The sequence below is a fragment of the Desmodus rotundus genome, chromosome 9, assembly GCF_022682495.2.
Source record: "Desmodus rotundus isolate HL8 chromosome 9, HLdesRot8A.1, whole genome shotgun sequence".
Taxonomy (NCBI): Eukaryota; Metazoa; Chordata; class Mammalia; order Chiroptera; family Phyllostomidae; genus Desmodus; species Desmodus rotundus.
Window position 1 is genome coordinate 71,161,852 of NC_071395.1, and position 24,995 is coordinate 71,186,846.

Sequence of the window (24,995 nt, forward strand, 5' to 3'; positions counted from 1 at the left end):
CTGCCATGGGATATTATCCCACAAACGGAAAGACAGGAGTTTTTATAGCTTGTTACACTGATTCAAGACTTACGCAGACTAATTTGGTGACACCAATAATGTAAAGGTGTACCTATGCCCCTAAATTCTAGGTGACAATGGGGTTTTCTGGGGTTTTTTCTAGTTAAAATAATCCCATTTTCAAGCAAACAAAACAAAAACAACAACAGCGTTTCTCCGTCCCATCATTACTGATCTACCGACAGGGAGCAGCAGGGCTCCGAGCCAATTGGGATGCACGCTCTGCCCGTGCGAGACAACCGACCGCCCGGGCCTGCTTCCCCAGCACCCCCGGCCTCCGCCAGCAAACCACGATCCAGGCAGCATCTCTGTATTTTAGTGGCACAGCAAACGTGATACCTGATTGCCAACACCCCAGGGTAAACAAGGTAAATTTCTGTTCAGTTCGCGCGTTTCCCTGGGTAAAGGCCTCCGTCAGTCATGCGAGGAAACTCCTGTGCGAGCGGACAGATACCGTGTCTCCAAATCGTAGCCCACATGGCACAAACCCACTAGGCCTCCCCAAAACCAGCCCTGTAAGTTTCCTTCTGTTTCCACATTTGCCTCTCCACATGTGCTATCTTATAAAGGAAGTCTGTTAATAACAATTAACACTTAAGATTATTTTCCTTAACACTTAAAAAAGGGCTACTGTACTCCCACAGATTCTATTTTTAGTACTCATAAGAACAGTTTTCAGATAAGAGGCTTTAAGTCATCTTATCCTCCCCTGCTCCTATTTTTAGGAATGAATCAAAAAACATCTAAATTTTAAAGTCCCATCTAGTGTTCTCAATTTGTTTTAACCTTTGGGGCAAATATAGAGAGAAAAACAATCCTTGAAATAAACACCGGAATGAGGAAAACGCTTACCTCAGCATTTTGTAGGCAAACAGAGAAAACAGTGGACTGCTTGGACCCATCCCTGTCTGGGCCGATTCCTACCAGAAGCCAGACTGGCTGTCTCAGTCTGAGCCAGGCAGGGCAAGCGAGGGCTATAATAAGATGCTCCCGAAGCTGTGGCTCCACCCCAGGACACTTCCCCTTCCCCAGAGGTACCAGCTTCCACCTTGGCTCTCAATTGCTAATGGCACTTCTGGGACAGCTTCTGAGAGAAGCCCGGTCAACACTCGATAAGCACAGGACTGCAAGAGGGGTGGATGAACCGCCCCTCCTGTTGCAAGGACTGTGCCAGCCTCACAGCTCAGCTCCAAGTCAGCTCATCTCCTGAGGCACAGGACGGGGTCGAGGCCAGCAAGGCCTCAAGTTTAGACAGGGGGAGAACACAGCAGAAAGACACTGAGCTCGTTTCCAATCCTGGCTTTTCTATGAACTAACTAGCTGTGTGAGTTGCAGCCAGTCACTTAAACTCTGGGCCACCTTCCCATCTATAAAATGAGCTAAAACCAGCTCATCCTACTCTCTCATGTGCCTCACTTGTGACTCAACATCCCAACTTTGGCTTCTGGATCTGAACTGAGTTGGCTGGGTATAATATCGTTTCTACCACTCTGGGCTGAAAGTTTCAATGAGAGCCAGGCAAACCTGGGCACTGTGCAGCCCCAGGAAGAGAACCCACTCAGAGGCAGGTGGCTGGTAGGCTATCTTTAGCTAGATGGGTGAACAGTATGTAGTAGCTTTCATGCCGGGTAGCAAATGTTCTACCTGAGCAAGTACAAAGAAGCATCTTGAACCAAATAATCCAAAGAGCTGAAAACAGGGCAAAGGAGTCAGCCAGCTTCCTCATGAGGTCATAGGCTAAGGGCAGCTGTAGCTATAATATATATATTATTTTATATATATATATAATAATAGTATATATATATGGAGGAAGGGGTCAACTCCTAAAGGAACTGGAAATAAGCCTAGCAGCACACTGCATTTTCGTGGACCTGGCCCGTGCTCTCCTGGACCCAAAGCAGTGGTAATGTCCAGTGAACAACGCGCGGGCCTCTGGGGCCGGAGCCCTCCCCTCCAGCATCTGATGAACAACGATTAACAGAGCCATCTGGATGAGATGACCCAGGGGTGTTCAGCTGGAAAGACAAGAGAAACCACTGGGGGGCTCGGGTCCAGAACTCATCTCTGCTTTGACCAGAGTAGCTCTGCTTATCACGTTAGATTTGGGGTTCCTGCATAAACAAGGAAGTCTGCTGAATGTTTAGGCTTCTGATTTAATCCAACCCTTCCAATGACTGGGAAAGAGGCGGGAGTTGCTGCCCATCAGGAAGAGGCTTGACATGTTCAACTGCTCAGCCTGCACAACCGGCTGGACACAGCACACACGGCTGCAACATCTCTCGGTGAGCCAGCTTACTGGAAAATCTCCAGGAACAATAGAAGATATTTCTGCCCACATATTAACAGAAGGATTTTTTTAAATGTATCCTACTTAAAATTTCGTATTCACTTAGGAATTGGATTCACTTCTCATTTACTTAGTTTTAAAACTACACACTATACTGTTATACTCTTTGTTATAAGCAACGTCCAGAATCTGATGCATTTGTAGACTCCGTTTACACATTTCTCAAGTCCAGTCACCTTACGCCTTGCTACCGAACATCTGGCACCTTCTCTCACTTGCCAATGTCAACCTAATGGAGAAAAGCCCTGACCCAAGTACCCTCTAACCCCAGAACACCAACGCGTGCTGTGAAAGGCAGCACAGCTGACGGGCCGCTCCTGGATCCCTCGCGGTTATCCTGCGACCTAGCAAACTTCCCCTCAAAGTCCCGGTTCTTCCTCCCAGTTTTGCATGAGGAGTCGGGGCCACTCTCAGGCTGCTCCTGGAGTGACAGCGAGGAGGAAAAACCAGCACCAAGCGTCAGTTCAGCGCATCAGACATCGCCTGAGGCTGGGCCCACCCACACGGCCCATGTCAGAGGAGCAGCAGCAGCTGGTGGCTTGGAAACTCCAGTTCTTCTCTCGCAGGATGGCGGGAACCCAATAAAGCAACCTTGATACTTTTTTGTGTGAAATTTATTTTTTCCACATTAAAAGATTTTTTTTGAGGGGAAGTATTTTCCTTTGTTTTTAACCACATGATGATCCTATACAGCTGCCCAGAGTAGGACACCATCATAAGTCATTAACATGCCATATGAGTTCCGAATAAATAAAAGCTACAAAGCCCAAGTTATATACAAATATCTTAGGCAATAATGTTTACAAACCTATGTACAATAAAACAAATGTAAACAGTAAACGCAGCATGAGAGCAATCAAAGGACACACAGGGACAGCCACCCAGTCTGCCCCCCGGAGCCGGCACCAGCCAGCCCCTGGAATCAGGCCACTCTCTCCTTCCTACCCAGACTGGAGAGGCCCTCAGAAGACAAAACAAAAAAGCTGTGAAGCCGTCACTTAACTGAAGGACCAGAACTGCCCCCACCTCCACCCCTGGTCTGAGGCACCCGGAGGAGGAGGAGACAGCACAGTGGCCCAGGCCTGTTTGTGCCCAGGCCCCGGAGGCCCCTGCTCTGGGGGGGCAGGTCTACGGGATGACAACTGCTGAAGTCAAATCAGAAGGTGCGGCAAATGCTCCCTAACTCAATGACCTGACTGACTGCCAGCAACAGGCCCAAACTCTGTGGGGCGGAGCTGGGGACACATGATCGTGAGCACTGAAGATGCTCAGGTGGGAGCTCAGGAAGGCGCACGTTGACCTGATTTGGGAGAGAACTTCTAGCAGATTTGCAATGTCCTAAATACAACTAAACCCTATCAGTACTGCAGGGTGGAGGCTGAGGCAGGTGTGATGAACAGGTACTTCTGTATCCGGAGACCAAGTAATACACGTATGTATCACTGTGTGACCCACAAAGTGCAATCATGTGAAACCAACGGCACTACGGCGAGAAGAGAAAATAGCCAGTATTGATATCGCGCAGAGTCCTGGGGCCGGGCAGGGCCTAGCAGCCGCCACTGCATGCAGCCCGCCCTCTGCCGGCCCTGGGGAGGCAGACAGAGGGGCGCAGGCCGGGCCCAGGCGCCGAAGGGTGAGGCGTGGGTGTCCTGGGTTGATGGAGGAGGGCAGGAGCCCCCACCTGGAGGCTGGGCACTCACACACTGAGAGGCAGCATACCCGGTGCCGATGAGGGGCGTGAGGAGCCCAGACCAGGAGGAGGAGGAGCTGGGTCAAAGCCGTTTACTGCCCTGTGGGGGTGACCAGAGGAGAGAAGGGAAGGGGGAAGAGAAAGAGAGACTGTCATTTAAAAATCACTCGACACACAGCAAGAAATTCATTTGCTCTCTAAAACTATTTCTCTTCCTGGCCCGCAGCAGCATCCTGACGGCCCAAGGGAAGAGTGGCTCCTAGGACGCATCAGTTGGTCAGAGACTTGAGGGTTCAGTGGGTGTCCTCGGGTAACGAGACTATGGGCCCCATTCTCAGCAACTCCTCACCGGCCACTGCAGCCACAACCCTGATTTTTTCCCACAGAACAGGTCTAAATGTCTGCCAATAGGGAACTAGCTAAATCAATAATGGTACAACTAAATGATGAAATAGTATACAACCATTAAAAACAAATTCCAGAGTTCTTCAATAGCATGGAAAAATATCCAGAATGTAATTAATGGTAGGTAGAAAAGGTTACCAAATTGTATGTGTTCAATGATGTGGAGAAAAAAACAGAAGTAGCATATATTCCAGATTCCAGACTAGAGACGGGTACCTCTATCTATGTAGCTAAATCTAGAACATGTGGGGATCCTCACACACACACGTGTACATAAAATCATATATATTGTAGAAGGAAAATTTAACAACAGTTACTTTTCCTCCCTCTGAGGTTGTGGGTAAATTTTGTTTACTACTTTATACTTTTTTATTGTTTTCCAAATCTAAATATACATAAATATCTTAATAAAGGAGGAAAACTAACTTTTTTAAGTTGATAAGCAAGCAAAGCCAGATGGTAGGCTTCTCTGGTGACTGATGAGCGGCCAGCCCAAGGAGGACCCAGCCCCAAGCCCCACGAGGCAGAGCGCCCCAGCCCCAGCCCCAGCCCCAGCCCCAGCCCCAGCCCCAGCCCCAGCCCCAGCCCCAGCCGCCTGGCAGTGCAGCCACAGAAGCAGGGAGGGAGTGAGAGCAAGGTCTGGACCCTCCCTCAGGAAGGCACTCCTGCCCTCCCATCTTGAATAGCTTCCTAAGAAATGCTGTCCCACCAGCAGTTGGGGCAATGCAGCCAACCGCAAAGGCCACACTGCATCACACCTGCTCACCACTGCCCCCCATCACAGGGGTCTAGAGAGTTGCATACAGACTCATGGAGAGTTTCTCTTATCAAAAATGCACACATTTTCCCCACAAAGGCTAACTGTTCTATACACTGAGGCAAGTGCAATCTCACAGAAAAACAGGCATGCAAGGAGTTCGACTACTCAGAAGAAACAGAGTTAATGCCTGAAGAAACTAACCTCAGAGGATGGACTTCGAGTGTGAAACAAGCCTCCACACACAGGCCAAGAGCAACAGGAGGGGCTCTGACAGGTAACTTCTCCTGCCACACACTGTCCTACCTCAGTGATGCACAGCCAGGGTTCCCCTTTTCTTCACGGGGTTGGGGAGGTCGGATATTTGAGCCTCATCGCATTTGAAAACTTTAAATCATCCCTCCCTACACTCCCAACGCTATGTCTGTGCCTCCTCTGGCTCCTCACGCAGGTTTAGGACTGAGAGTCAGCATTTTCAAGTTACGTGGACCTTCAGAGGCCATGAAGTTCATCCCCGTGGTTGTGCTGCTAAGAGAACCAAAGCAGGAGAAGGTCCAGCCATTCACCTGAGTTCACCTGTGAGCCCGCCAATGGGGAAGCAGGGCTCATGACCTGCCTCCAGATGTCCAGGCCATTATCCTTTTGCAGGATCCTCCTGGCCAGAGGACACCTGACAGCCCTCAGTGAGCGACCACTTTGGTGCTCCCAGTGCAGGTCAGCTCTAATGGAAAAAGCAGCAGCACAACCCGGAATACAAAGGGGAAACGAGCAACCAGGAAAACCCTTTCTCTGTACGAGTGCGAATGAAGTTCTGGTTTGCAGGTGGGTAGAATAGAGAGAGAGAATAGCAACCTGCTAGGTCTCACCCAGCACTTCTTTCCTGAGTCAAGAAGTGGGAAGTAAAAGGCTCAAGGGAGGAGAAAGCTGACCCCAGAGGTAGGACTGTCAGTCTGGTGAGGTACCTTCAGGGAACTGCCAAGCTGCGAAAAGGGAGAGAAGACACACCTCCACACTCACCACACTCAACAGAGTGGAGGGGGACGTCCCAGTGGACCACACAGGAATGAATGGAAAGAGAACAGGCAGGGATGGAGATAAAGATCTGGGAATCATCATGCAAAAAAAGGCTACAGATGCTATGAAATTCCATGGTCTTATCACTTAAATCTAGTTAAAGCGTCTGAAAAATGGAGAATCCAGCTGAAAAAAGAAACTAAGGTCAGCTGGAAAATAGCAACAGAAAAGTAAAAAGGGGGAAAGAACCAAGGCACATGTGGAAGCTAGTCAGGACAATAAACCGAACACAACGGAGATGAAGCATGGACACCGAATCCATCAGAGAAGCAGCTCGAGCACACCGGAGAAGGCAGCAGAGCGGAGCATGAGTGGGCTGGAGCCGGTTCAGGAGAGCAGGCAGACACTCCGCACCCTAGTCTCCCTAGCTGGATGGGTAAATGGAAGACAGCACGCTCCAGCCAGCTGCAGTGCCTGCTCCAGGCTCTACAAACTGAAACGTACCTTCCTAAACATGGCAAAGGAAGGCATCTACCCTTCCAATGTACTTTGGGAAACAAGAGTGACTGCGGAGGGGAGAGACCCCACACAGCAAGGCTCCATAATCATTAGTTCCTGCTTTGAAATAACATGAGGCACCGAGTAACAGGAAGAGCCCCAGTCCCACAAAGACAGTCAAATGTGGCCCCAGGGCCTGCCGGTGAGCCTGACCCCCAGCCTGACCCCTAGCGTCACCACCACAGCACCTGACCTGACCGCACACCGAGAGCGCCGCCAGGCCTGCGGTGCACAAGTGCCCCAGAACCGCCACGACTAACGAGTGTCTGTTCTGCGCAGCTGAACCAGTAACAACTGTATACAGTCAGGTCACACAGGAACCTGACAGCTCAGGTATGTGCTGTAAGTTGGTTACAGCAAAGTCAGCCCCATGCAGTTAGTAAAACCAGTCGGTTAACGTGTCTTCCACCACACACCATGATTGGAAAAGAACAAAAAAGAGCACAGCAAACAAGTTCAGTTACCCATGAACAATGTGGGAAATATGACTTTTTCTTGCCTAATAAAAAAAAAAGGAAAAAAACATTAAACAGCAATACAAATACTACTTTCACAACATGCCCTAAAATTAGTGTATGCCCACCTACCTACACACAGCCCCCCAAAAATCTAACGGGTTTACAAAATTAGGGTAAGTGATACATAAGGAACTAAATACAAGCTATGGAGCAAAAAAGAATGTTTTGGAGAGAACTGAAGTGCCTACACCCACAAGAATTTGTGTCCTGCCAGGTGAGTGACGTAAGGGCTGTGAGTGGCTGGAAGGAACAGAGCAACGTCTGGGAGGGAGGCCCCGGCAGCCCCCGCATTTCAGGAACTCACAGAGGTGATCGCAGACTGGATAAAGTCCTGATTCCAAGAAGCCCTCACATAACCAGAACTTACAGATGTTTTCAAATCCCATAAAGTTAATATATAATAATAAGGTTTTCAATGCAGAAAGGCCTCACGGCACCTGCAGATTTGGAGGGAGGCGGGAGGGCTGGGTGTGTATGTCTATTCCCACGCGTGCACACGCACAAACAGGCTTTGAGTCACCCTGCTCCAAACGACGGCCCTCTCAGTCTCCAGGAGCGCTAGGAAAATTGGTGACATGCTACAGACACACTCCTTGGGAGTGAGAGGTAGGGCAGGCGCGTTCTGGAGCCACAGACTTTAAAATGAAGAGTTTTTCCTCATCCTGAGGCCGCACATAGTCTAAGAACTGCCATTTCTTCTTTAACCTGACATTTAATAATGGAGCTGGGAGTTAGAATGTTCCCCCTTTCTTTTGCAGCTGGCTGGTAAATGCCATCGTGGTTTTTATCTAGTCAGTAGGTCGGCAGGAAGAAGGGCCAGAGGTAAAGCCAGGTAGGCCAGAAGGAAAGCAGAATCAAAGTAAAGCAGCAAGGAAGTAAGAACAGAGCAAAACCTGTAAAAGAAGCTATCCTCAGGAACATGGCAAGTAGACCAATGCAGCTACAGCCACAGGTTAATATCTGAGTGTGCATACACAGTCCATTTATCATGTAAACTAAACGCCCAAGCAAACACCAACGCACAAAAGCATATTTAATTCTTAAGAGAAACAATACAGTTAAAAATCTGTACTATTTAAACCAAAACTAAGTATCATCTATAACTTTCCATCAGGAAGTATATTTCCAGGTGCAGTTCAGGAAATAAAGCCTATGTCCGCATCTAGGTGCTTCTCAGGGGATGGAGGGGCTCCACCACGTGCCCCAGGCCCGCGCCTGGGTCCAGGTTGCTCTGAATCCTACCCAGGACTGGGCGCACCTCTGGGCAGTCACTGCCCTGCTGCTCTGCATCAGGGGTCAAGCAGAAGCCAGTGTCTCATGAAGACAGGAGCAGCGAGCCTGACTGACAATATTATCCCTCCTTCATCAGGACTATTCTAAGGACTTGCTACATGCAAAGCCATCCATCCAACCAATCCATTTCTGGTCCATGCCTATTCTCACATCATAAGGTACCCAAGGCAAGAAACTGGATTCCAGATAGAAAGTAGTAACTACTCTATTGGAGGTCCTTACAGGTTGCAGAAAAAAAATAATTAGGCACTTTCTAACACTCAGGAAGACTATCTTTAAACTTTCCCCGTACCCTGCGAGGTAAATGGCGGTTTTAGTGCCAAATACCTGTTTATTCCCTTTACTATTATAGTATAAAAATAAGCATCCCTCAAAGTTGCCTAAAACTCCTAAACCTGAGCAAAATTAATTTTATACTTACTCCCCCTGAGGGATCCCAATGGCTAGAATAACGTTCTGATTTATTCACTGATGTTTTAAAATGTGCTCCTTAATGAACTATGTATACTGAGATTGAATTATCTAAAGGAAGAGAAGCCAGAACACTCCATTCCACAAGGGTGGACATAGGAAGAGTTTTAGACTGGACTGGGCACCAAATCGGGTCCTCCATAAATATGCCACAATTTTTGAGGAAAGCAGAACATACAAGCTCCTTTATGAAACTGTGACAATTTCTAGAGTTGAATCTGAGTTGCTTTCACAGAACAAGAATGAGCAGCTTCTATGACTCTAAACAGAGACAGGGGCGAGGGGTCCGGTGCCTCAGGCGCTGTTCTAGTAATAGCTGCCTTCGCAGCGCAGGTGGGCAGCATCCCCAGGCCACAGGTCTAACTCGTTACCTAAGTTGAGGCACACCCGTAAAGGAGTATAAGCATGCAATGTTTTATTTTTTTTAATTGAGGTAGGACAATATTACTGATATAAAAAGATACTGGCAATATAAATCATGATAGGCATGTTGTGGAACAATATTTGAAGTATAATCCCATACATTTTTAAAAGCATAAAGACATAAAAATATGATTTTACATGCTTAGAAATAACCATAAAGATGCAAAAAAGTGTGAAAACAAAAAACACCTTTTACTTCATATACTCCTGCTGAAACCAACTGAAATTTGTTTGTACTGAAAATATACCACTGCTTCAATCTTAAGACACTTGTTAAAATTCTCAATTCCTCAAAAACCATCTTTACATAATGCAAAAGTGGTATCTCCTAAACTATATTTGATCCAGTGGTTTTATATTTTTCTAAAATCTTCACACAGGTTTGTTGGAGGTTTGCACATATACATAATTACAGTGTTTTCTTCTACCCTTAAATACAGGGGAGGCGAAAGTAGGTTCACAGTTGTATGTGAAACACAGTTTATTCTTGAATTATTTATTATTGTATTATTTTCCATACAAACAACTATAAACCTACTTTTGCCTCACCCTGTATTTGTCAGGAAAGTCTACTAGCCTGTAAGCACCTGGGGAACAAGGACTGTGTCAAAGGCATTTGTAATCCCCAGAGCCTCGCACTGCTACCTTTCAAGCGTCTGCTTCCTAGGACAGAAGTTTCAGAGTCAGGGTTACCAGGGCAACAGACTCCATTGGGACTAGAAGACAACAGATTTCATGTCCCCTGAGACTCGAATGATAACAGGCTTCAGGTAAATTTATCAAACTGTGTTTACCTTTTCAAAACTTGAACAAGCTCACTTAATAAATGTGTAACTTTACCACTCAAAAAAATGATTTAAAATTCCCAAGACTTACCCTTTGTCGAAGAAAGACGTATGCCCTGATCTAGAGAACTTTGTGCCGTTGCTATTCATCACCCCACAGTTAACATTCCCTGACATATAGGATTTTCGTGATGCTTGGTCCTTTGCAAAATTCCTGCAAGCTGCTAATTTGGATTCTAAAGCCTACAAAGGGAAGAAGGAATGATTTGGTTGTCAAAACAGTATCTGCATATAAAAATATGCATGTCAAACCATTTCTATTTCAAGACTCAAACCTCACTCTCTGAGTTGATAATGGTGGCTACTGAAGCCAGAATCCATAATCACCTTTCTAGTAGGAAAAGGAAATGTTTATGCTGACGTCCTTTCTAATGAGCTCAGCATAGTTTACTTATTCTTATTCCTCTCTGTATTACTGCGGGACGCAAATATAATCCTCACTCATATAAGAAAACTGTGGCAGAGACGGACCCCAGGTCTCTCGCTGCCATCCGTGATGCCTTTCTGAGTTGTGCGCTGTTCTGTTAGCTGGCTAGTTGGGGTAGGGGGCAGGGTGAGTATGGGTGTGGAAGGGGGCTGTCTGGGGAGCACTTAGAATGCCAAAATATCATTTGAGAATTCTTTAAAGCGGCCAATTCTTCCTATAGCATTTCAGGTTAGTTCTTTCTAATGCATTTGAATGGATAAGAGCATTTACAACACCTCATGTGAAGTTAAGAGTTATTCTACTTCTTAGAACACAGTGTAATGTCTAACTGACACCTGTTGTCTACAATTAAATAATTCACCTGAAAATGACACCAGGCCTTTAGCACTTACCTCTAAATTGGGTGCCCTTCTTAGCACCTGTCACCACAGCACCTGGCCAGTGCCAGGCTCTACAAACAGATGACATGAAGAAGACAGGACTACCTCATCTATTTCCATCACACACAGCCACCACCAACACCCCCTTTCCCACAAATAAACTCAAACCCCTAAAAAAGGCAAAAAAATAGTCCATTTCTATTATCCATGACACCAAGGGATTAGGAATAAGATTTAAAGAAGCATTATTTCAGCAACTTGTTATTCGTACACATAGTAAAAATTGAGAGCCATAAATTTCCTATGTTTGAGACACTCATTCACTCAAACATGTGCTGAGCACCAGTTATGTAGCTGGCACACACTGCGTCTGAGGCGCCCGAGCACAAGTACTGGGTCTGGCCCTCGAGAGAAAAAAGTGGCCTAGAAATCAAGATTCAGAGGATATCTGCACCAGGTAGTAGGCAAAATCATAGTTGCAAATAAAAGATGAGGAAATCAAAGACAGAGCTCTGAAAAAAATCAACAATGAAAGGACAGGCAGATGAAGACCCAACAAGATGGCAGAGGAACAGGCAGGAAGACAGGAAGCAGACATGACACAGCATCAGAGGAGCAGAGGAAAGAATGCATCCCCCACCCCACCTCACCCCACCCCACCCCAACATTGGTGTTGAATATTTCAAATAAAATCAGGACAAAACAGTATCACTGTGTCTGACAACACCGAGATCATCAATGAGCAATCTGAGTGGGGAGCGCAGGGACAGAGCCCAGACTGGGACGTCTGGGGAAGAGCGCCTGCAGTCACCGGTGCTCACAATAAATGGAGACGCGCTTTCGAAAAGCTTGGCTGGCAAAGGAAGAAAGGAAACAGGATGATGGGTAAAGAGAGGTGGAGGGTAAAAGAAAGAAGAGCTGCTTTTACTTTTGCTTTCTAAGATAAAAAAGTGCATACTAAGTATTATAGAAATATCACATGCAAATATTACATACATGGGGTGAAAAGCTAAAGATGCAGGAGACATGAAGATGAGAAGTCTGGAAGGAATGGGATCCAAAGCACACAAGGACAAAATTAGCCATGGGCAGGAATGGTATTTTACCACTGAAATAAAAAGGAAGAATAGCTACAGAGGTAATAAATAATCAGAGAATAATAAAAGAAGGAAAAAGAAGAAAACAAAACTTTAAATCAGATGGCCTTGACTCCTCAGTGGAAGATGGTGCCAAAGTAGGGACGAGGCTTCTAGGTAGTTCTAGTCAGTGGATAAACGAGTGCAAAAAAGTGGGAAAGGAAATAGTCAGAAGTATGCAGGAGCTGGAGGTAGGCAGACCAAAGTTTTGATGACATCGTAAGACAGGCTGAATAGGTAAACCATGCAAGGCCTCCAAGTTCAACTTTCATGCACCATTTCTGAATAGTTTATTTACTTATGGTACTAAAGCAAAAGAAGTAAGACAAAGACAGATGACAACTTGGGGTTCCAGAATAGTCAGTGCCAATCCACGAGCACATACTGAAGAGACATTCACAGATGACAGTGGTGCAGCAGCCCTCCAAGCATACCGGAGTTTGCGGCACAGAGGGGGAATAAGAAGCTGGAAGGTATGAGATATCGCAGAGACTTTATTTTTTCTATCCACAAAAAATTGAAACACTAGGAAAAGAAGAAAAAGGCATACAAGTCAGCTCTGACACACACAAAAAACCTGTCATGATTTTGAGTAAATGATAAAGAACAAAATGCTCGAACCATCTGCTGAACAGCACACATAAAATGATCTGCAAGGCCAGCTCCTCCTCTGTGATTATGCAGAAATATATACACGGGCATGATATTACTGATGCTCCTGACTAATTTTCAGTTTTCAGAACCAACCAATGAAGAGCTCAAGAAGGTACAGAGAGAGACACACAGTGAGGAGTTGAGATATAATCTAACAAATTCAAAAACAGATGTTTTATATTTAGAATTACAAAAAAAACCCTAACAAGACAAAAAATAAAACATTGGAAGGATATGAGTTAAATTCATCTTTTTGCTTAAAATTGGTAAGTCAAAATATAGACACTTTATTTCAAGCTGTAGAAATAAATACCATAACTCTGACAACAAATGGGGAAAAACTCCTCTGTGTACTATATGAGCGGCTTGCGCACATTACTCTTTACAGCAACCTTAAAATGCAGTTTAGAGTCAATCTGATGATTAAAAATAATTCTATAAAAGCCAGAAAAGGTAAACAAGAGACCTGTATCCTGGCCTCTCATTTCTTCTTCATAGAAAGTATAATGCAACTTCTTTTTTCAAAAAGCGTCTCACACAAAAAAATAAGTGAAGGGATATTGGATGGTGGGAAGTTACAGGGGTAGATTATTGAGTAGAGAGCTGAAGTCATGAGGGAAATAAAAGGGGAAATGACTAATGATAACTTTATAGTGGCTTAAATCCAAACAGTTATACTAACATTATTGTTTCCGGTAATCCGGATGAGGGAAAGGAGACGTCCAATTCCTTGACTGATCCAGATGGCAGGTCTCCTCCACGGCCAAAAGCACCGTGAGCAACAGTAACAAAGCAAGCAATCTGCAGGATCACAGATGAACAGGAACAAAGTAAAAGCAAGAGATCGCTAAGAAAAACAGAGTACTACTCTCTTGATAAGGTCAAAGGGTACTATACAGAGCAAAAACCGAATAAGCAGAAAAATTAGTTTAATGTTTCAAAAGCCAAACCGATCTGGAATACAAGTCGGAGCCAAGGAGATGGCACTGAAGCTGAGGTGGCGAAGGAGCAGGCAGATGCCACAAAGAGCAGCAAATCATGCCACAGGCCATGCTAAAGGCCTACAGAGAGAAAGGTCAGGGATAACCAGGAGGATGGGAGACAACAGCAGAGTATAGGATTGGAAGGAGGTATAAGACCTACAGCAGGAAGTATTTTAGGAAAAAATGAAGGATCATGGTCTTATAGAAAGAGCCATGGGAGAACACGAAGAATTCCCAGCGGAAACGTAGGAGCTCAGCATGCTGGGCTTTCTGTAGAGATACTTCAAGCCCAAGCCCTGGAGTTTATCTGGCCCCAACCCAGCTGGTCACTGGATGCTTTGGCTTCTCAGCTTAATCACAGCCTTTATGACAGAAAGGTATCCTTTTTCCTTCCCACACTTAAAATTAAGAAGTAATCCAATACCTTGGCAACTGAAACACCTAGTGATAAATAACTGAATGCTTACCCCTACTTTCCGTAAGAGATCCCCCACAATGTTTAGTGCTGATATCCTAGCTGAAGGAGTTAGTGGACTGGTACCAAAACCGTTTGGTATAGCTAGAGAAAAATAAAACACAGGTGATTATTACACATGCAGTTTGGGTTTCGTTGTTATTACAAAGCAGTATACACTCAATGTCAACACTCAATATAATATTCCAAGCTACAGATAAAGTATAACGTGGAGATACCATATGTTCAACTCTTCTCCAATTGGTGGATATTTAGATTATATACAAGTTTACATCATTATAATGCTACAAGGACATAGATACTTAAAACATCCAGACAAGTATTTCTGAAGAAGAGATCCCTAGAATTAGGACTGCAGGGTCAGAGGACACGATGCCTGTTTGGTTCACCCTAACAGATACCGACCACCAGAATGCTCTCTGCAAAGGTCATTTCAGTATTAGCAATTTGTATGGTGGTGTCCTCAATAATACTGGACCTTTTTTTTTTTTTGCAAAATTTGATAGTCATTTTGTTTAAATTTGTATTTCCTTAATAACTAGTCATTTGAATCTCTTCTGGAAATCTCAGTTTTAACCTTTGCACTTGTTTCTACTGGGTTGTCTTTCCTTTAATCAATGAGCAAGGGCAAAATACGTTACAGATGTTCACCCTGTCTCTTACGTACGTACATATGTATGCCGTATTTCTCAGTGTGTCTTTTATCTTTAAACTTTGTGTTTCGGGGAGGAAGCCTTTGGCTCCCTCATCTCAATATTATAAAAAATGTTCCTCATATTTTTCTCCTAATGGTTTCCTAAAATTTTTTTACACTTAGGTCATTTAACTCATCAAATATTTACATATTCTTCCTCCAAACGGATAGTCAATTGTCCGAATACTACTTACTGAAAAAAATTTATCTGAAATGGCACTAAAACCATGTACTGAGTTCCCTATATATTTCAAGTCCCATTAAATTGTTAGTCTACTACACCAGAAAGATGCTGCTTTAGTTATTAGTGTTAAAATAAATTTTGTCATGTTGAAGGGCAAAGCCTCTTCTCATTATTAACCTATTTCAAACTTTTCTTGGCTATTCTTACACATTTAATCTTCCAGACTAACTTTAAAATCAACTTGACAACTTAAAAAATCCTGTTGAGATTTTTATTAAAAATTTAAATTATCGATTGATTAGGGGAGAATGGATACTGCAACAAAATTGAGTCTTCCCATTCAGACCCATGATGAGCGTGGCATTTATTCATGCTCTGTCCATGCCCCTCAGCAAAGGTTTTCAACTGTGCACGCTTCTTCCATTTATTTTTGAGATGATGTAGCATAATGGCTAAGAGCTCGAGTGAAACTGCTAGATACAAATCCATCACTGCCATTTAATAACTGTGCGACCTTTGAGTAAGTTACCCGTATGTAAAAGAAGCTAATAATGAATTTACCTCATAAAGTTGTTGTGAAGTTTAAATTAGTTAACCTACCTTTAAAATGCCTAGCATAGTAAGTGCTCAATAAATGTTAGCTATTATTTTTTTACGTTTTCTAGAGAATGCTAGTAGGCACATAAAATGCTTGTGCCTCTGCTGCTGTTTACTGTCCTTGTCCTCTAGAATGTAAACTCATTGAAGGTAGGGACTTTGTCCTACTCACCGCTATACTCCCAGCATCTAGAATAACACACAGGCCCTGGCTGGTGTGGCTCAGTGGGTTGAGCACCGGCCTGTGAACCAAAGGGTCAATGGTTCAATTCCCAGTCAGGGTACATGCCTGGGATGAAGGCCAGGCCCCCAGCAGGGGGTGTGTGAGAGGTAACCACACATTGATGTTTCTCTCCCTCTCTTTCTCTCTCCTGTCCCCTCTGTCTAAAAATAAATAAATAAAATCTTAAACAAAAAAAATAGAATAACGCACAGCATATAATAACTGTACTTCCCTTGGCAGGGATTTCTGGATCTCAGTTTTCCCTATTCTCAAATTTTTTACTTTGGATATTAAATCTGTGTTTTATAGTGAATTATATTAATACAATGCCATTAAAAACAGACCATTCCAGAGATCAGCTCTTCCACCCTGCCACCGATTTCTCTGACCTGCTGCTCTGATGTCTGTGCTGGCCGCCTCGTCACAAAACTGCAGTGACCCGGCACACAGCAGCTCAGGTTGGTAAAAGTTTATGCTGTCCATTCCAGTCCAAAACGGTGTCTATTTGGGCAAATATCACTGCCGTAGGGGTGACCTATCTTAATTCTGTGCCGGACTAAGCTCCGTGTCCTACTGACACTCCCCACCCCAAGTTCTTACATGAAAACTCTAATGAGCTATGAAAGAATGTACACCTCCCTCTGGAGTTACCTTACTTTAAGTTCCTGACTACTCTGATAAGTGCTCAAATAAGGAATTTTCAGAAATTATCTGCAGAATTCTAATCAGTAACATAAAAGCAAAGCTTTGTTAATTCTCAAATGTTAGTAATTCTGAGGGCCTCAAATACACAAGGACTGTTCCGAAAAATGGGCAGTGAAAGCCTCTGACGACGGCTGCAATCCACGCGCTACCTGCTTCCTACTGACGGCTCAGCGTTCTCACACACCTTCCCCAATTTCATCTTGTAACGGGGAGAAAACGGGATGAATTCTCTACTCAAGGGTTACGGAGCAAGTGAGATGTGACAAATGCAACCAAAAACTGATTTTTTAATTTTAATTCATAGTAAATTAGTAAAAATTTCAATTGAAATAGCTGCATGAAGCTAGGGGCTACCGTAATGGTCAGCACAGACACAGAGAGCTTATGCCCAGACCGCTCAGACAGGAAGCCTTCTATCGCTGCGAAGGGAGAGTCCTATATTTAAAAAGGGGGTAGAAAGATGCTTCCGTTTGGAGAGAACAAAGTACAGGGGAGTGGGAGTAGCTGGAATATGATCCATGAGCTGCAAAAACTAAGTAAATTCGAACTGGGGAGCTTCAGGGTTCCATTCTAAGGGTCTATTCTAGTGGCTACTAAATGGTTTTCCTGCTTATCAAGATTAAAAAACACACTGGATGATGGCAAAAGGAATATTCCCTATGAACTACTCAACAGTAACTCTAAATGTCGCTTATGAAAATAGCAGCTACGGAGGCGTGTTAGAACGCACACGTCTGTCTAGGCCGATCCTACTCGAGTCCGGTAACTCGCGTCTCTGTACGTCCCACGTGTAAAGGCTTCTAGTCTCCCTGTGATATGTTAAGTGGCAAAAGCAAGAAATAAAACTGTGTTTAAATATAATCCCAAAATGTGTGTGTAACAAGGAGGTGGGCACAAACACAAATAAGCACATACAATAGGAAAAAATCCAGTGTTAAGAGTAGTTAACTTTAAGCAGTAAGATAACAGATGGCTTTTATCTTTTATTTTGTTTTTAAATTTTTCTACATGAATATACATTACTGCTATAACTCAAAAATAAACTTATCTTTAAAACCTTCAACTTTTCAAAATCTCAACTTATTAAGTTGCTCATGTCTTAAATGTAGCATCATTCTCATTTCCTATATCCGAGTAGCCTAGGAAAATAATTCCTTCTTCTATACACAGGGCTAGATTTAACCAACTTTTAAACTGAAATTATTGCTTACACCTTAGCAGTCCCTGCTTCATCAGCAAACCCTCTTAAGGTGATAATCTACCATAGGGTCAAAAAGACATTACAAACCTTTTGGTGAAGGAAAACTGTTCTCTGTTCCTTTGCCAACAGGAGTAGCTGGTAATGACAGTGAGGCCTGGACAGCAGAATCCGTCTTTTCACAGTCTAGAGTTGGAGAACTGGGGGCCGATTTTCTGGTTACTTCCTGTTGTCTTTCCCGAACGGCTAGTTCTTGTCTTAAATCTGTAAAATGTTGCAAAGGTAGTAATACTCACTAGAGGAAGCAAATACATAAAACAAAGTCACATCTAAAATGCCATAAAGTCATTCTTCCTAAATGATTATTTCTCAAGTATAAATTTTTATTTCTAGAGGAATAAATGTGGTAACCCTATTGTCTAAATGATCTTTTACAATTTAAAAATGCTATAACCAAAAAATGCTGTAACCTAAGAGAACAGTTATCTATGCCCACACGCAAAAGGAAACAAGGCAGAGCCTAAAGTGAACATGTGTGGCACAAAGATGAATGTTCTTTAACACTCACTTGCTTTTACTTTGAAATGATGTAGTAATGTTGTATTTTCATTGCAAAAATCAATAAAGTGCATTTTTATCATTTTAAATGGGTTGGGATTTTTTATTGTCACCATGAAATATTTTGTTTTAGAAAAGAAGACAGAATAGTTGTAATTTTTTTCTTGCTTTCAAAGTTGAATTTTCAACCCAAAATTAATGTCTTCTTTTCCAGGTATGCAACTGACCTACAGAATACTTGCTTATGATAAAAAAAAAGGATACAAAGTTATCCCGTTTGGGGGTACAAATCCAAAAGAATTCAAAACAAGATCTCCAGTCCTGGCTGATGTGGCTCAGTGGACTGAGCACTGGCCTGCAAACCAAAGGGTCGCTAGTTTAATTCCCAGTTGGGGTGTGTGAGAGGCAACTACACATTGATGTTTCTCTCCCTCTCTTTCTCTCACCCTTCCCCTCTCTGTAAAAATAAGTAGGCATTATTTAAAAATAAATAAATAAATAAGCTCTCCAAGAGATATTTGCGCATCCGTGTTCAATGCAGCATTATTCACAATAGCCAATAGGTGGAAGCAACCCAAGTGTCCATACAGATAAATGGATCAAATTGTGTGCTGTACACATATACACAAACACACACACACTCACTAGGGAATATCATTCAGCCTTATAACAAAAGGAAATTCTGACACATGCCACCATATGGATGAACCTTGATGAACCTTTAGGATATTATGCTGAGTAAAATAAGCCAGTCACAAAAAGACAAGTACTTCAAAAGTATGATTTCACTTATGTAAGGTATTTAAAACACAACAACAAAATGCAGAATTGTAGTTGCCAGGGGTTGGAGAAAAAGGAAAAATGGGGAGTTGTTCCTCAATGGGTACAGTTTCAATTTTGCAACAAAAAAAGATTCTAGAGAGCTGTTACACAACACTGTGATGTAGTTAACACTGCTGAATCATATACTTAAAAATGGTTAACGTGGTAAATTTTATGTTATGTGTTTTTGACCACAACTGTAAATAAATAAATAAAATACAGTTAATATTTTATACATGATACAAATTATGAGAAGTTCTTCAGATAAAGTTCTCCAAAAAGAAAAATAGGCATGAAAAAACTATTTGTAAACATTGGACCAAAAAGTTCCACGAAATCAAATAACTACAAATTTAAAAGAGAGATACCACTTTCAGCTATCAAATGGATTTTTAAATATTTTTAAAACTATTTTTATTATTCACAATGCTAACTACCAGTGTGAAAAGGACACTCTCAATCACGGCCACAGGGAGTGTAAACATACCAACTTATCTAAAAAGTAATTTAGCAGTGTCTTTTACATCATTTGTTGCTTCTAAGAATTTATTCTAAAGAAATTATCAAAGCTGCTCTTAAATATTAAATACAAGAATCCTATTCACAGTAGTACTTAGAGCAAAATATTAACCACCATAATAAAGATCCCATAAAATATATATATATATATAATAAATACCATGCAACATTTTTAAAAACTTGTTTTAAAAGATTTTTTAGCCCTGGCTGGTGTGGCTCAGTGGATTCAGTGCCATTCTGCAAACCAAAGAGTCACTGGTTCGACTCCCAGTCAGAGCACATGCCTGGGTTGCAGGCCAGGTCCCCAGCAGGGGACGTGTAAGAGATAACCACACATTGATGTTTCTCTCCCTCTCCTTCTGCTTCCCTTCCCCTTTCTCTAAAAATAAATAAATAAAACCTTTAAAAGAAAAGATGGAATATTTCTCAAAAAAAAAAATTTTTTTAATGGCATGGATTATATTCACTTAATCCCTAGTTTATTAAGTAGTGAAAAAGGTAAGGCAGAAAATATATATGTATATGTAGTATGGTCCCAATTATATATATATGGAAAAAAACACGAAACTGTTAGTGGGTTCTCCCAAGATAAACAGATTGGCACCAATTTTTATTTTCTTCTTTGTAATATTTTGAATGATACCATGCATTTTTGAAAAAGAGGGAGGGAGGGAGAATTTTAAAGCAAAGTACACATTCACTATATATAATATGTAAATGGCAACATGTGTACATGCTATTATGTATATAACGAAATTATCCAGGTAGAAGCACAAAGGGGGAAAAACTCAAACTAAGCATTCAGTACGTGCACAGTGGTAGTGGTTTAGGCTTTGGAAAACAGGCCAGGGTTTGAAACAGACCAACTGACAGGCTATAGACTTCAGACAAAATGCAAACTCCCTGCGCCTCAGTTGTATGCCTATAAAACAGGGATGATAATACGTACCTCCTAGAGATGATGATGCAGGTATTAAGTAAGTTAACAGATTAAAAGTACTTAGCATAGAGTCTCACAAAATATATAGATACAGAGCTTTAACAAGTTGGTCCTGAAGCTGGCTTAGAGCTCTGGCTGAGGGACAGTAAGGTTTAGTTTAGGTTATAAAGTTTACCTCTTGCTTCATCCTTTAACCTCTGTACAGAGACCAACAAAGATTCCTTCTCATCAAGTTCACTTTCTAAAAATGCATTTCGTTCAATGGCCTGATTTAGCCTTTGTTCAAAGTCTTCCAGTGAAACTATTGTTGCCCTAAAAAAAATTTAGAATCCATGAATTAATATTGTGCAAATAGGTAATAGGAAAGGAAACTGTTAGTCTATCTCGTATCATTTCCTGACCTAGAAAGGCTGGCCAGTTGAAAGAGAATGATCTCGCTCCCTCTAAGCTCTGGTGGCATTTAGTGTCCCTATCATTTAGGGCCATTAAATATATTCACTTCTCCTAAAGTCCCATCTAAATTCTTTAAAGTTCCTTAAAGGAAGGCCACTTACTGTGCTACTTATATCTCCCCACTGGATTTTAAACAAGAAAATTTTAATCAGGAAAATTTTTCAATAGTTTTTTAGAGTAAGGTAAAAATTAACTAAGGATTTGTTTAAAACACAAAGTGCCAGGTCCCACTCCACTTACTTTCTGCCTACCAACCCTTTTCTTCTTCCTGCATTTCTCATCTTACTCCTTTATTCAACAAACATTAACACGTACCTATATATGCCCACTACCTGCTACAGGTATATTGTAAAATTCTGTAACCTCAAGTCAGTTCTCATAATGCCACGTCGAAGTTTATGAAGTCCTGTCAACTGTCAAAATCTCTCTCAATTCCATTTGCTCTCCTTCAATCTTCTGCCCTGGCTTAACTCTCCACCCATCACCTGGATTACTCCTAAATGGTCGTTACATCTCTTCCTCTCCATTCCAATTCCTCGGTATTATCTTCTCAAATCACAATCAGCTATTACTGTTTTGTTTAAAAAATCCTTAAAGAGACCCTCATTGCCTAAAGAATGACTACCAAACATCACACACAAGGTTCTTCACAACCTTGCCTCAACCACCTTCCAGCCACATCTTGTTCAGCCACGTCTCTGTACATTTCAATCAAAGTAAAACATTAATACCTCACACACTTTCCTGCCTCTCTGCCTTTACATCTCCCTCTTCCCCTGGTTAATGTCTATTTCTCCTTCTAGGCTCTGCTTCCCCAGTCCCCCCAGGGTACTTTAGCTGCTCCCTGCTCTAGGCCCCAGAGCAACTTGTACACTCTTTTTACTGGAGTATCTACCACATGGAATGTCTGTACCTGTTGCACCCAAGGGCAATAACTGGTTTATCTTTGTATCTTCAATTCTAGCAGCATGTTAGGCATTTAAAAGTCACTCACATATTATGGAAAGAACTACCAGATAGTAAAGTAATAGGGATAAAGTGAGAGGAATTAATTTGGAATGGTTAAGAAATAACTAGTTTACAGATATGTGAAAGCTTGACAACAGTAACAGCAAGCCACTAACAGTTACTCAGCAAAATTGTAATGAAAGCAGTATTTTGACAAAATTCATTGGTCAGTATTAAAACAGAAGAGAATAAAAAGGAGTAAAAATTTAAAGACAGGTTGGCTAGGAAATAACTGCAGAAATCAGGTATAACATGGGAGATCCTACAAAAAAGTGTGGTAGTATGGAGAACAGACAGGGAAAGATAAAGGAATGAGAGAGACATGTTTTAATGAACAGCCAGCAGGAACAACAATGGTACAGGAAAGACGGGAAAAAGAAAACTGGAAAGAAAAGCTTAGAAGGGCATTCTCGGGGACGTAAAGGTTTCTGGTTAGTTTCAACGTGATGAGTACCAACGTGACGAGTACCAACAGGAAGTGTTGTGGGACTAAGACCTAGGCAATAGGTTGAACCTAAAGACATATATTTCAATCACTGGCTGCCAACTTTGGTTATTCTAACAAAATGCCCATTGTTCACCTTTTTGCTCGCTCGAGGTCATCGTTGGCCTGCTCCAGCTCTCTCACGTACTTATGCAACTGCTCCTTAATGGCTCGAGTCTGACTTAAATCATCTTCTAACACTGAGACTTGCTTGTAGCTCTGTGCATATTGGTGTTCTAGTTTCTCCTAAAGGCATGAGTATACAAAAAAGTATTTGTCATTAATACATAGTTTTCTTTAATAAAGGATGCAACCCAAGTTAAAGGGGAGGAAAAATCCAAGGAGTTCACCCACAATCCAAGTTGATGGTACCTCTTCTTTTTACAATATTTAAAAACAATTACACATTCATTCCAACTGCCTTAACTCATATAAAATTTAAATAGTCAACCATTCTCCTTTCAGAATCTAATAATGATCTCTTTGAAAAGAAGTAAAATAATAAAGCCATTGCCTCGAAAACCCCAAACACGGTAGGGGAACTTCTGGGTTCTCAGGCTGAATGCAGCTCAGGGTGAGCACAAAGAAGTAAACCAACGGAGTTCAAATTCCCTGCCCCTTACCTACCCACTCCCTATCCCCCATACCCCCACACCCCACCCCCACCCCCCACAAAACCACCTACTCCCCAGACACTGAAAATCTCCACGCGTTTCACTAAGGCAGGTGGTTAAGAACAGCAAAAGGGGCTAATCCTTTTACTTCTGAAAATTCCTTTTTAGAAAGCAATCTTTAAATCCAAACTAAACTCTAAAACTAAAGGGACTATGAACAATAATGAAATAAATGTGTATACTTCATACAGACATAATTTTCAAGTGCCACAAAATAAAGTAATATTTCAAAACAAATAATCAGTCAGCTTCTGAAAATTACAGGAACTACAAAATTAAGCCTCTTTTTGTTTTTTGTACCCTGCTGCTCTTAAGCTCCCCTTAAACAAACATATTTCTCATTTTTTAAAAAATCCTCACCCAAGGATGTGTTCATTGATTTCAGAGAGAGAGGAAGGGAGGAAGGAAAGGAGAGGGAGGAGGGAGAGAGGTGGGGGAAGGGAGGGAGAGAGGTAGGGGGAGAAAGGAGAGGGGAGAGAGAAAGGGAGAAGGGGAGAAGGGAGGAGAAGGGGAGAGAGGGGGAGGAAGGAGGGGGGGGAGAGAGAGAGAGAGAGAGAGAAATTGATGTGAGAAACATCAGTGGGTTGTCTCCCATACATGTCCCAACCAGGGAGTGAACCCACAACCTAGATGCGTGCCCTAGCCAGGGATGGACCCTGCAACTGTTGGTGCACGGAACAATGCTCCAACCAACTAAGCCACCCAGCCAGGGCTACATTTCTCACTTTAATAAAACCACGTACATTAGACACCAGAGCTCCTACAACCACAATTACCTTTAACGCTTCCACTTCGTATTTCAGTCTTTGGTTATCAGCTTGCAAGTCTCTATTTCTTTGTTCAGCCTGTACTAACTGTGCCTCCAACTCTGCTTCTAATTCTCTGCTTCCTTCCTGAAATTCAACTAGCTCATCCCGAGCTTCCTGGAAGCTAATCAAAAACAAAGTGGGAAAGATGAGTTGTAGCAGGCCATAAGAATCATGTTAAAGATTATTATATATCAATTTGAGAATTTTTGCCTAAATGCTATGCTATAATAAAATATATTAAATAATAAAGACAATCTGTTTTATGTCTCTTACCCTATATTTGAGACTCAATGAAAATTATTTATAGGCCCTAAAAGGCTTTATATTTTATATACTCCCTAGCTCTTTATTTAACGTATTATTAAAGAAGGCAATTACTTTATCACAAATAAGTGGTATAAGTTTTCAATATAATTTTTTCAATATAATTGGTTTCCTTTGTAATTCTGTTATTTGATTTTATGCATTTAAAGACATTATTCTTTTATCTTAAGATTGCATATACTTTTAGAGATAGGGGAAGGGAGGGAAAAAAAGGGAGAGAAATCGATCGGGCTGATTGGTTACCTCTCACACGCCCCCAAGCTGGGGACCTGGCCCACAACCCAGGCATATGCCCTCACTAGGAATCAAACCTGCAACCTTTCAGTTCGCAGGCCAGCACTCAGTCCACTGAGCAACACCAGCCAGG

At 42.4% G+C, this 24,995-nt stretch overlaps 1 protein-coding gene across 5 annotated transcripts in view; it reads right to left on the reverse strand.

Annotated features, from left to right (window-relative positions):
• Positions 1–3,003: 3,003 nt before the first annotated feature.
• NDEL1 (nudE neurodevelopment protein 1 like 1) overlaps positions 3,004–24,995 on the reverse strand; it is a 37,541-nt gene continuing 15,549 nt past the window's right edge. For 3 of the 5 annotated variants that reach the window (XM_024565023.4, XM_024565025.3, XM_045199187.3), the window contains exons 3-9: positions 24,272–24,425; positions 22,919–23,067; positions 21,052–21,188; positions 18,128–18,301; positions 14,429–14,520; positions 10,413–10,564; positions 3,004–4,197 (exon numbers count right to left, since the gene is read on the reverse strand). In XM_024565023.4, the coding sequence (XP_024420791.1) occupies positions 4,104–4,197; positions 10,413–10,564; positions 14,429–14,520; positions 18,128–18,301; positions 21,052–21,188; positions 22,919–23,067; positions 24,272–24,425 (952 nt within the window). In that variant the 3' untranslated portion in view covers positions 3,004–4,103. Of the gene's footprint in view, positions 4,198–7,295; positions 7,331–10,412; positions 10,565–14,428; positions 14,521–18,127; positions 18,302–21,051; positions 21,189–22,918; positions 23,068–24,271; positions 24,426–24,995 lie in introns of all 5 variants that reach the window. The other 2 variants (XM_024565026.4, XM_045199188.3) reach the window with 2 other exon arrangements.